At 39.9% G+C, this 12,822-nt stretch overlaps 1 protein-coding gene across 1 annotated transcript in view; it reads left to right on the top strand.

The window, feature by feature from the left end:
• LOC148359003 (protein serrate-like) overlaps positions 1-12,822 on the top strand; it is a 40,998-nt gene that overhangs the window by 9,539 nt on the left and 18,637 nt on the right. Inside the window, exons 5-7 of the mRNA XM_088346322.1 lie at positions 2,112-2,303; positions 3,616-3,785; positions 9,060-9,303. Of these exons, the coding sequence (XP_088202448.1) occupies positions 2,112-2,303; positions 3,616-3,785; positions 9,060-9,303 (606 nt within the window). The remainder of the gene's footprint in view (positions 1-2,111; positions 2,304-3,615; positions 3,786-9,059; positions 9,304-12,822) is intronic.

Below are 12,822 nucleotides of genomic sequence, written 5' to 3'. Positions count from 1 at the left end.
TTTTTAATACCTGTAGGTTGAGAATTTTTTATTTATTTAACATATCATCACCTGGAGCACAAGTGTCTAAAATACGGCCAACGTGCCAGATAAGGCCCGCCAAGGTTTGTCTTTCGGCCAGTAAAACAACACCCGGAGAAGCGCAAGAGAAAAACCCTCTACAGTTTGAAATATGTCCACTTGATGTGGACAAAACCAGGCGCCAAAAGCAACTCGAGCCGTATTTCTTTTGTTCTCTCTCTCTCTCCGTCCCTCTCTCTCTTTTTTTTTCTCTCGTTGTCACTCCCTTTTTCTTCTTTCTCTTCCTCACTCTTTATTTCTATTTTTATTTTTCTTGCTCCTTTTTCTTTTTATTCCTCACCCTATGTCAATGTTTTCTCTTGCATTCTCTCTTTTTCCAGCTCCCTCTTTCTCTCCCTCTTTTCAATGTTCTAATTATTTTTCTTTTTTTTCCTCTATCTCTGTCTCTTTCCTCACTTGGTTTCACTCTTTACTTGTTTCTCTCTTTTTCCAATTCTTTCTTTCTCCCTTTTTTCCTGTATTGCGTGCTCTCTCTCTTCTCTATTTCTTTCTTACTCTGTCTCCCTTGTTCTCTCTCTTTTTTTCCCCTTTCCTTGTCTCTCTTTCTCTCCCTCTCTTTTTCCCTTAAATCTACTAGTCTGGCCCCCGTGAGATTATTTTTCCAGCATGTGCGTCCCACCTCAAATGAGTTTGACACCTCTGACCTAGAGGGAGCTGACAGGATAGTCTTTCATCTTGCTGCTAAGGGTATCCCAAAAATCCCCAAATCTGCGCCGTTTTGGTCACTTTGAGTCTCCCTAGTCTGTATCCTTCCTTGTGCGTTGTAGCACTCATTTTCAATTGCATTATGGAGTACAGCGATTTGTAGCGGGCAAATATGACACACTGTCACTTTAATGTTAGTTATTAAGTTTTGATAGTCGGTTGGGTAAAGGGTTAGGTCGGGTGGGCAAACTTTTTGAGTGGCGGGCTGCGATGAATGAAAAAAGAAGCTGCGGTCAAAGGGGAAAAAAAAGGATGAAGTGATTGATTTGATAGTTTTGCATCCGCCAATACGGGGTCTGGATCCGATACCTGGGCAATGCACGGGGAAAAAATATTTATCTATGAATAAATATTTATATATTCATATATTTAATATTTCCAAACACAAAATGATACATTATGCCCCCTTTTTTAAGCGCTCCATTTCATAAAACGCAAGTGTTTTCTTTTGCATGACATTTGATAAATATCCTTATCAATAAAAATGAAAAAAAAAAAAAAAGAATCTATTTTTATGGAAGAGGGAAGCAAAACATAAATACTGGGGACACAATGGGAACCGAGACATTTTTTTTTTTTTTATCAGTGGGCCAGATTCAAAAGCCCGGCAGACCATATATGACCCGTGGGTCCTAGTTTGCTTACCCTCGCATTAGAGTTAAAAGTGAGGGATGAAAAGTCGATGCCAAAAGCAGACTGTTAATAATTAAAACCCCTTTGAATAAATATCTCATTTTTCAACATACAGTAGATATCTGCAACTTATAGTCCAATAGTTTGGATATGTTTTTTCAATAGTCCAGGAAATTCGGAGGATCATCGAAAGATTTAGGGGAGTGGGGAAGGAAGGGACACTGGGGACATGAGTAGCATCAAAACAATTATTATAAAAAACTGGACTACTTTTTTTAAATTTTATTTTTGGCTGGCCGGATTAAAAAGCCAGATGGACCATATGTGGCCCGTGGGCCGTCACCCTACTGCATTACAATCAAAGGCAAAAGCTGAAAAATCCCCACTGAAAGAAATGACCAACTGTTAATTTCAAAACCTTTGATATTTTTTCAACATTGATATCGTCGACTTATAGTCCAGTGCGGTGGGTGTGATGCATTTAATCGTCTGGTTAATATGGTAATCGCCGGAAATTTTGGGGACAAGACTGGTCTAGTACTATTGTTTTCAGCAGGCCTCAGGGTCTGCGTTTTTCCAACTCCGGGCTAGTAAACGCTAGACGGGAAGGAAAGGGACGGATAGAAAAGGGGTTTTTGTAAAAGCGTGTTTTGAGGTGCCCCCAAGACTGAAACCCTCGTTCTGCCCGCCAGCTATCTGCGCCAGCGGCTGCAGCGCCGAGCACGGGTTCTGCGAAGCCCCCGGCGAGTGCGTCTGCCGGCAGGGCTGGCAGGGGGCGCTGTGCGACCAGTGCACCCGTCACCCGGGCTGCCTCCACGGCACCTGCCGCCAACCGTGGCAATGCGACTGCCGGGAGGGCTGGGGCGGCCTCTACTGCGACCAGGGTGAGTGTCACGCGATCAAAGACGAAACTGCTAGCTTGCTGTGACTGTCCTTGCTCGGCACCTTCCTATCTAAAAGCACGCATTCGCCAGTCCGAAGCAGTTAAGACCGTGGGGTGGGCGGCCGAGACGGTATAAGCCTAGAAGCTGTTTTCGATGATGATTGATTTTTACAATGCTTGGTTTCCGTTATTATTTTTGAAATACGACCCACGGTAAGGTACAATGTTTTTGTTTGGGAGCAATGACAGACAACGATATAAATTAGGGAATATGAAAAGAACCTAGAATCTCAACACAGAAGGAAGAAAAGAAAAAGAAAGACGACATAATGTGAAATATTTAAAACAATTATGAAAGAATGAATGCTTCATTTCGAACATTAAAATAAAAACAATAACAATAACTCAACACCAAAATAATGTTACATAACATGTTTGAAAAGGGGTAGTCAGAAGCATGATGCTTATATTCTTATATCTTCCCTATTAAATACACCAATCATAATAACAACAATAGTAATAATATTAATAATAACAGTTATGATATAACAATAGCAAGAATAACAACAAAGTTAACCATAGCATTTCCAATCTCTCGTATCACCCATTTTCTTCATCTCTGTATTCCGCCATTAATGTTTTTCTGTGTTTAAATTTGATCACGTGAATAGTCAGACATCGTTTGATCTCGTCTTTTAAATTGTTCCAAAGTTTGACTCCGCACACAGACACATACATACTTTTCCTGATGGTTCTCACCTTTGGATTATGAATTTACCACAGCCCCTTAAAGTTATAATTTCTGTCTTTCTGAATGAATCATTTTTGGATGTTTTTGTTGACCTTAAATAGCAGTTGTGCCATAGAAAAATTTTACTAAATCATCACATTTTAATCATTTCTAATTAGGATTATTATAACTCAAAATTGAATAGCCAGTAGGTATTTGTTTACACTTTATTCGAACTATAAAGAAGAACAGGACAAGCAGAGTGCAAGATTATTAAGTTATTTTTAAAAAAGTGCGCTGAAATAATTCATCCTTAATCATCTTATCCCAAATCAGAATTTCATACGAACAATTCTAGGTGAAGAATCATGTGATAAGTAGATCAACCCTTCAACTGTCAAAAATGAAAAGTCCACGGAAAATATTTGAATGGATTGAGCAATTTGTCGTTAACTGTCACACACAAACGATTCCATTTGTCGTATAGAGCGGCTCCAGTAAGAGCACGCAATATTCACAAATAAATGCTGAGGACGTCTCCCTCCCCCTGACTGACCGGTCTTATTCCCCCCCCCCTTCCAAGACCTGAACTACTGCACCAACCACAAGCCGTGCCGCAACGGGGCCTCGTGCACCAACACGGGGCGGGGGAGCTACACTTGCGCCTGCAAACCCGGCTTCAGCGGCAACGACTGCGAGGTGGCCAGCGACGCCTGCCACAGCGCCCCCTGCAGGAACGGAGGCAGCTGCAAGGTGAGAACCGGCGCCTCGGAATCATTCCCGCACGTGCGGATCCGCAGATTTTGAAATAAATCTAGTCTCGTCGGCAAAGACCACCACCGGTTCCTTTACGAGGTCTCTGCAAACGGCGGTGGCCATATCGGACGGGACGGGCTAACAGGAAGTGTCTTTCGGGTCCCTTTTTCCCAGCCGATCGGGAACATCGTCGGGTCTTTCTTCGCCTTACTGTAAAACTCATCTTGTGCTCATCAACAGTGAGCCTTCAGCCGCAGCATTCGCCACCCGGGAGCTCCTCCGCAATCGACATCGTGAGGACCCACAGACGCGTACTGAAAATGAGATGACCGAAGGGAGCGAGTTTAGGAGGAAGAAAAGATGTAAGGAAGGAAAGGGGATGATGAAGGAAGGGAGCAAGGGAAGAAAAACAGAAAGCATGGAAGGAAAGAGGCAAGGAAGGGAGGAAACGAGAAAGTGCAGAAGGGAAGGAAAAGGGAAAAAGCCAAGGATACGAGGAAGAACAGAAGGTAACAAGCAGGGTAGGAAAAAGAAAGCAAGCAAAATAAGGAAGGAATGAAACGGGAAAACAAGGAAGATGGGAAACAAGGGAGGTGAGGGAAAAAGGAGCAAGCAAGGAAGCAAGCAATGAAGGAAACAAAAAACAAGAAAGGAAGCAATGGAGGGAAGGAGATAGGATTGAAGGCAACAGGGAAACAACAAAGAAAGAAGGGATAGGTTAAAAGAAGGTTTAAACAAAGACAGAAACCAAAACATGGAGGGAAGGAAGGAAGGAAGGAAGGAAGGAAGGAAGGAAAAGATAAAGAAAATAAACCAGGATGGAAAAAACAAGGAATCAAGGAACCAAACAAGAAAGGAAGGAAACACTAAAATAATCAAGGGAGGAAGGAAAGAAGGAAGCAAGCAAGGAAAAAGATCAAAGAAGATCAAGAAAAAGATCAAAGAAGCAAACAAGTGAGGAAGGAAAGAAGGGAGGAAAGAATGAAGGAATGAAACAAGGAATCAAACAAGTAAAGAAGCAAAGGAGGAAACAAAAAACATTATATGAAAGAAAAAAGCAGGAAAGAAGAAGCAAGCAAGGAAGGAAATGAAAAACAATCAAGGAAGAAAGGAGACAAGTAAGGAAGGAAACAAACAGGGAAACATGGAAAGTAGGAAACGGGAAATGAATAAAGGAAAACAATAAAAGGAGGAAACAAGATAACAATCAATGAAGGAAGAAAGCCAACGAGGAAAGAAACAAGAAAACAATCAAGGAAGGAAGGAATAAAGAAATGAATAAAGGAAACAAGGAAAGAAGAAATCAAACAAGGAAGGGAACTAGAAAACAATCAAAGAAGGAAGGAAACTAAGATGCAAGCAAGGGAGGAAACGAGGAAGGGAGGACAACTTATGATATGATAATAACAATCAAATGTAGAAGAAAACTGACATTTATATGAAAACGGATTTCAAAACTTCAACTGGCGAGTCACTATATCGCCATGCCCGTTGATCGCTTCCTTATTCTCAATGATTGGAAAGAAGAGCGTATGAAAGACTTGAATGTCATCTTTCTTTTCTTTTGCCCTCATGTAGGTTTTAGATCAGGGGGTGGTGTCATAATAGTCTATACAGCTCTTTGACACTTCTTGTGATAAAAGAACCTAAGAAATATACGGGACTTGGTTGCTTAGTTGGATCCCTTAAGCACACGGGCGGTAGGGGTTCCCTTACAGTCTGGTGGTGCCCATCCCTCTGCAGGCCATCATATCTTTCTATACTTGACTTTAATGCTAAAAAAGGGACTTTTCTGTATGGAAGTTAAACAGCGATAATATCACTTGAGTTTTTATGATTGTTACGATATGAACTCGAATCGTCTTTACAGTCACCGTCATGAAGACTTCAAAAATCGAAAGGATGTAGAAATACATTTCTGTCCGGATTGCTTCGTCGTTTGGAAAAGCAAAGCACACTTTAGTCAATATGATAAAATTTGCTCCAAACACACACTTGATTTTTTTGCAAACAATTACATCGAACAAAAGCACAGGTTTTCTTTTTTTTTTCAGTCAGTTGATGCCACATTACGTTGCAATTTCTATTTGAAAACAGATGACTCCATTTCCTTGATCTAAAAACAAAACAATGTCATTTTTTTAATTCGCACAGCAAATCTACTCAACTCTATCATTTGGTGTTTATTACTCCTGACATTGAATTGATCGGACGTTTTTTGTTGGTGTTACTCCCAAATAGCAATGCGCTTGATTGAATACTTGATTGTTCGATTTAAAAATATGTTTAAAAAATATTAATCCTGCAGCAAATTTGTTTTATTATTTACACACGGTAGATAAGACTTTGCACGATCAAATACTCTTCCTTCCTGAAAATGATTTCAATCACATCATTATTTTAGGGAGAAGGAAATGAAATGTTTTTGGGGTGAAGCGTTTGAGGAGTATGTTAGGAGTGACAAGATTGGATAGACTGAGAAATGAAATTGTGAGAGACAGAACTTCAGTAGTAGCGGAACTGAGCAAGTGTTTGGATGAGAGAGTGGTTTGGACACATGGAGAGGATGGATGAGGAGCGAATGTTGAAGAGAATCTACAGAGCAGGGGTAAATAAAAGAAGACCAAGAGGAAGGCCGCGATGGATGTGGATGGATAGTGTTACGAGTGCACTGCTGGAAAGAGGTTTAAATATAGTGAAAGCTAGAGCTGTTGTTGGTGATAGGAATGAGTGGAGAGGTGTTGTCAAAGGATAGTGGGATGTTTTTGACGTTTTCTAAGGGATGGGCAGGGCACCCGTATGATGCGGCAGGGGTAAACCAGTGAAAGCTGTCGGGCCCTGCTGTTGAACAGAAGAGTGTTGTGTCACACCGACCTGAGTGACACGGCTGCTTTCTCGTGTCCCGTTTCATCTGGAAGGACAAAAACATGACCGACTCCGGTGCCGAGGTGCCCCACTCGTTTGGGTGTTTGGGCATTTGGCTTGGCCATGTTCCAAAAATGTTTGTGTGTGTTTTTTTTTTTTTTTTTGTAATTTATTTTCTTTGTTTTTGTATGCGTTTGTCTTGCTGTCGGTCACCCCTCTTGAGAGATATGACTTGGGTAGATAGATAGATTTATAGATAATTTTAGGGAATGTTATTTTATTCACTTTGGGAAAAGTATCATCATTAAAATAACATTTTGGGGGGGTTGACTATAGGTGAATGAAATCATTCTTTATGGCTGGTGTGTGAATTTGCATCTTTTTTATTGATGGTGAAGAGGAAATTGTTAACCATTTCTATATCAAGTGTACATATCTATCGGGAAATAGTCAAATTATGATGAAAATATTTCCGTAAATCTAAATAGTATTCTCTAACTCGGCCTGATAATGAAGATTGGCTCGACTTACTCCTATCATTAGCAGCACTTGAGTTTTGGTAAATTCATTCTGGTTATTTGCTATTCAACTTTTTTGTTGGTACCACAAAGAACCTTGGTTTTGTAGTATAGAATTTTTCATGTGAATCGACATCTATTGGGTCAACGGCGTCCAAGAATATGAAAGCCATGCAAACGGTGAATTCCGGATTCGGAACTCAATCCAGAATGTGAACATGTCCTGGGATTTTCAAGCGTGGACGGTTGTCCGTCCTTGTCCTGCAGTTGGTGTCCCTTATTTACTGGCTGAAGACCGATATGCACGTAGTGGAAAGATAAAATACATTAAGAAAATAAGTGATCCTGGACATTGATGGCAAGCCATCATAGAGGCTAAATGGAGTTATTTAAAAAAATAAAATAATAAGTCAAGTTTTGTCAATTCAAATGAGATTTTGTTTCGGTTTATTTTCGGTGCTGTATCGAGTATACATATATATATACATACATATTTAATCCTTAAAACCATAATGACTTCTTTTTTGGGGCCACAGATAGAAAAAATGACTCTCTTAACCTAAAACATTTTCAGACAATTTTGTTTTCTTTTTTAGGTTTTAAAAAAAATCTTTTTTCTTGTCAAATATAAGCAAAAACCTGGATAATTTTGCTCATTTGAATACATTTTTATACCGAGATAGGATAAATGATATGGATGAATTGGCCCATTTTAAGAACAATTTTCAACCAAAAATCACCCCCAAATTATCAGAACATCTGATTATTTTAAGTCACCATTTTTTTATGACCAAAACAATTATTCGAAGTATACTATTTGCGACTTTGTTTCTTTAACTAAAATAAGAAACATTTAGAAACTAACAAACAATTTTATGGAGCAAAATCAAGACATCAAAAGAGTCTACGAAGCAATTATTGGAAGTCTAATGACTAAGATTTTTTTATCAGATAAATAAGAAAAATATTTTTAAAGAATTCTTCAAAGATGCAAAATAATAATTCTGAGCAAACGTTCCATCATTTTTCAGATTTTAGGAAAGATTTCCAAACGAGATTGGAAATAAATTGCGAAACAATTTATGCCATTTGGCTTATTTTAATAAACACCATCCTGGACTTTTATGGCAAGCCGTCTTGAAGGCTAAAAGTATTCATAAAAAATAAAGTAAATTCTTTTCATTGTTGAGTAAAGATAAAGGGGGGGCTTGTTATTGTTCATTGCATGCTTTTCTAAAGCATTCGGGCATCAATTTGTGGTCTCAAAGGTGTTTATAGGGACAGTGTGTATTATTCAGGGCCTCACATTGCTAAAAAATCTCAATTCATTAATAAAACCATTTATTGCAACGAGGAGCAAAAGTTAAAAAAGATCATATATACGAGCATTTTTTTTTTTTAATATTTGTAAGTTGAAAAATTTGCATCTATTTGACATTACATGAGCCGCCATTTTGCTGCTACGGGTACACCTAATAATTAAAAAAAACTTGAAAGGCTAGATTAAAAAAAAGAAGTAAAATATCTGTAGTTTTTATTCCTCCTTCCTTAGTTCCAACACACAATACAAAGATATCTCAAGGTCAAATGATACACACTGTCCCTTTAAAAATATACTTTGATTTTATTTTTTTAAACGATACCGAAGTCAAAACGTCTTCTAATAATATTCAAAATCAAACGTACAAACCTTTCTTCTAATGGGTTAAAATACTTAAAAGAAATATTCATTTTGACAACAGTTTTTTGTGTTGTTGTTTTCTTTCCTTTAAACAGTGTGGCCTGTACTTCGAAAGTTGAACTCTTTTAAAATCTTTTTGAAAAAGAAACAATCAAACGGAATTCTTTTCAAATGTATTTACTCGTAAACTCGCCTTTTTTTCTTCAGAATCTGTCGGGCGGCTTCGTCTGCGCGTGTCCTAGCGGCTTCTCCGGACCCGACTGCGGCCTGCCCAGCGCCGGCCTGTCATGCGCCGACGAGCCCTGCTTCAACCGCGGCGTCTGCGTGGCCACCAGCCCCGGGAGGACGTCCGTCGGCAACCAAGGCTACACCTGCCGCTGCCTGCCCGGCTATGCGGGCTCCAACTGCGAGATGAAGGACGACGGTTGCGGTAGTGACCCCTGCGCTAACGGTAACTAGCCTTCTGCTAACACCGGCTAGGTTAACGCTAGCCCCGAGTCACGGTAATTAGCTCTGTGCTAACGTCGCTAGGATAACATCAGTGTTTATCTGCGAGTAACTAACTAACGGTAACTAGCCTTCTGCTAACACCGGCCAGGTTAACGCTCGCCCGGAGTAACGGTAACTAGCCTTCTGCTAACACCGGCTAGGTTAACGCTAGCCCCGAGTCACGGTAATTAGCTCTGTGCTAACGTCGCTAGGATAACATCAGTGTTTATCTGCGAGTAACTAACTAACGGTAACTAGCCTTCTGCTAACACCGGCCAGGTTAACGCTCGCCCGGAGTAACGGTAACTAGCTTTGTGCTAACGTCAGCTAGGCTAACACCAGTGTTTATCTGCGAGTAACTAACAATAACTAGCTATCAACGCAGCTAGCAACGTTTACCAACTAACGGTTACTAGCTAACGCCTACTAGCTACGTCTTACTAGCTAACGCTAACTAGCAAGTGGAATCCCGCCCCGTGCTGCTAACATCTAATAGGCTAACATTAGCATTAATCGCGAGTAACGGCCTTTAGCTAACGGTAACTTGTTACGTGCTAATATAGGCTAGGCTAGGGTTTTTCAACCTTCATGAGCCATTATACACCGTTTTATTACATTAAAAAATATTTAGTTTTGCTACCTGTTGAAAATGCTTAAAAAATATTTTCCTGGGCCAGATTTATGTTTTTCTACGCTTACATTGACAGTATAAAGTACTTCTTATTGTATGTGGCCACCAAGGCTCAGCAGGTAATATGGCTGAGATTTAGGATTTTATTGCATATTTTTACCGGTTTTACTAAATGCGTATTGTGTATTTCCAGAATAATACAAATACTTACTGCATTTTTCAGATTATAATTGGCAGTATTTTTTCATAACGTGGCGGACGGAAGTTATATACCTGTGAGATTTATATGTGAAATTATGAATACATAGTTACCGGGTATATCATTTCACATGTATTTTTTCACATTAAACTGCAAGAGAGAGCCATAGGCTTGTATTGATAACTGCCATAATGTTGTGCCGAAAAATGTTCTCTCGTGTAAAATGCCCCTTCAGCAAACGTTACTAGAATGGTATCTCATTTTTGGGGAAATGTTATAGAAAATTAAAGCAAAGAGCATTTGCAAGTTGTGTAGAAATAATTTTTGAGCAGGTTGAGAATATTGACTTTGACGAAAGAACACCACCCTTTCTTCATTTTCCTCATGTTGAGGTTTTTGAGTTTTTCCTTGCCCTTATGTCGGTTTTAGATCAGGGGATGATGTCATAATAGTCTGTGGTCTGTGCAGCCCTTTGAGACTCCTTGTGATTAAGGGCCAAACAAATAAACAGGACTTGACTTGACTTACCAAATCAAACGATGGACACGTAAACGAGGTGCTTCGATGGCGATTAACTAGCGATTGAAAAGAGTATTTTTCCGATCATCACATGTACACCGGAACCTCGGTTCTCGACCATAATCCCTTCCATTTCTTTGTACGAAAACCGATTTGTACGATCACCGAAGTCGTTTTTCCTCATTAAAAGTAATGTAAAATTGTTTTAATCCGTTCCAACACCCTAAATGTTTACCACAAAAGTAAACATGAAGCTAACCCAGGCTAATCATACGTTCGCGTTAGCGTCATCTTCCGTACGAAAGATTACGCTAACATGAACGTGTAAAAATAAAAAAATCAGGCACCCGGGTCTCCACAACAAGTGGTGAGCGGTTAAAGGATAAAGAAAAGAATTATGAGTAGGATTTCTTACCTTGGCGGTTGTCTGTAGAAGCCATGCTGTATTCCTGAAAGAAGGGAAACTCGCACACCTTCTTCATATTTTGCTATTATTTCTTTCTTAAATGCAATAGTTGTACGCACTACTCTTCTTTTTTCACCTGTAGCAACTTTGCTGCTTGCACCGACCTTCTTCCGAGGCATAATTAGGAGTTAAAACACTCCCTTCGCCGCTTTTGAAAAACGAAAGCAGAGAAGGAGTGCGCGTTGCCGTGACAACAGTTCTTCACGAGGGGTGGGGGCAATCTACACTCGTACGCCGCTCAGCGTCGCCCCTAGCGTACCGGCGTTCGAACTCCGATTTTTTTGAACGAAAAGCGAAGCAAGAATTTCTCGAAATTTTTGGTCTAGAACCGATTTGTTCGAACTGAGAGGCGTTCGAAAACCCAGGTTCCACTGTATTAAAAATCTGAATGTGCCCAACCATAAAGCTTATTTTGCTGAAATGAACTTCCAAATTTTCATCTGATAAAACGGGAGACGTAGCAAGGCGGTGCAGTGGTTAGCGCGTGTGCGGGGCAGTTCTGAGGTCATGAGATTGAACTTTCCTGTGTGGAGTTTGCAAGTTCTCCCCGTGCTTGCGTGGGTTTACTCTGGGCACTCCGGTTTCCTCCCACATTCCAAAATGTTTAATTGGCCGGTCCAAATTGTCCCTAGGTGTGAATGAGCGGGCGAATTGTCTGTCCCTGCGGCCCTGAGACTGGCTGGCCACCGGTTCGGGGTGTCCCCTGCCCACTGCCCGATGATGACTGGGATGGGCTCCAGCACCCCCGCGACCCTACTGAGGATAAGCGGTCCAGATAATGGATGGAAAACGGGAGACGAATGATAAGGCCTCATTTTACAACTCAATATTTTTTACCTACTAAGAAGTGATTTCTACACAAGGTGCAAGTACTTAACTCTTATAATACATTCCCCAAAAATGAGATAAAAAGTCATTTTAGTGACGTTTGCACAAGTGACTGGGCATTTTATGCGAGGTGACTATTTTTTCATTTTTATTTGAAATTGCCTTTCAAGAGGACATGTTTTTGGTGTGGGATTTAATCCATTTCCCCTAAAAATGTGATTTACACTCCGGTGCGACTTCTTTATTTTTTTTCTTTCTTAATTATTCATTTTTGGATGCTGTGATTTATAATCGGGTGCGATTTATAGTCTGAAAAATACGGTAATATGAGCAAAAAATATCTTCTAGTGAACCTTTTTTTATTATTTGAAATTTGTTTGCAGATATTTTAAGGGAAAATGTGTATTATATTGAACCTCTTAGTAATAAAAACCTTTACTAACCTTTTATTAAAAATTAATATTGATTTGAGTAATAAGCAAACATGCATAAACTATCATATTTATCTTGACGCTAGTAGGTTGATTACTTTGTATTTATTTTTTTTACATCACTTAACAACATGGATCTGACACGATTATCGGCCATCTTGCTCCAACGGGTACTCCCAAAAAACAAAAATCTAATAATTATACCGAGGCCATATCCCCCTAGTGGGAAGTGGCTAGAGTTAAGAACACATTCACCAAACGTTCATTCCCCTTCGCTCTTCCCAACCTAACACCGAAAATTAAGCCCACAGCACGACGAGGGCTGAGAATACTGGTTTACCCCTTCCGCATCATATGCGTCCATGTCAGTCATTTTTAACTATCCTTCCCCACTCACATCTATCCCT

This window comes from Urocampus carinirostris, chromosome 10, assembly GCF_059441175.1.
Source record: "Urocampus carinirostris isolate Australia breed hairy pipefish chromosome 10, RoL_Ucar_1.0, whole genome shotgun sequence".
Lineage (NCBI taxonomy): Eukaryota > Metazoa > Chordata > Actinopteri > Syngnathiformes > Syngnathidae > Urocampus > Urocampus carinirostris.
Note: the sequence above shows the minus strand (reverse complement) of the source record. Positions and strands in the feature narration are given on the sequence as shown.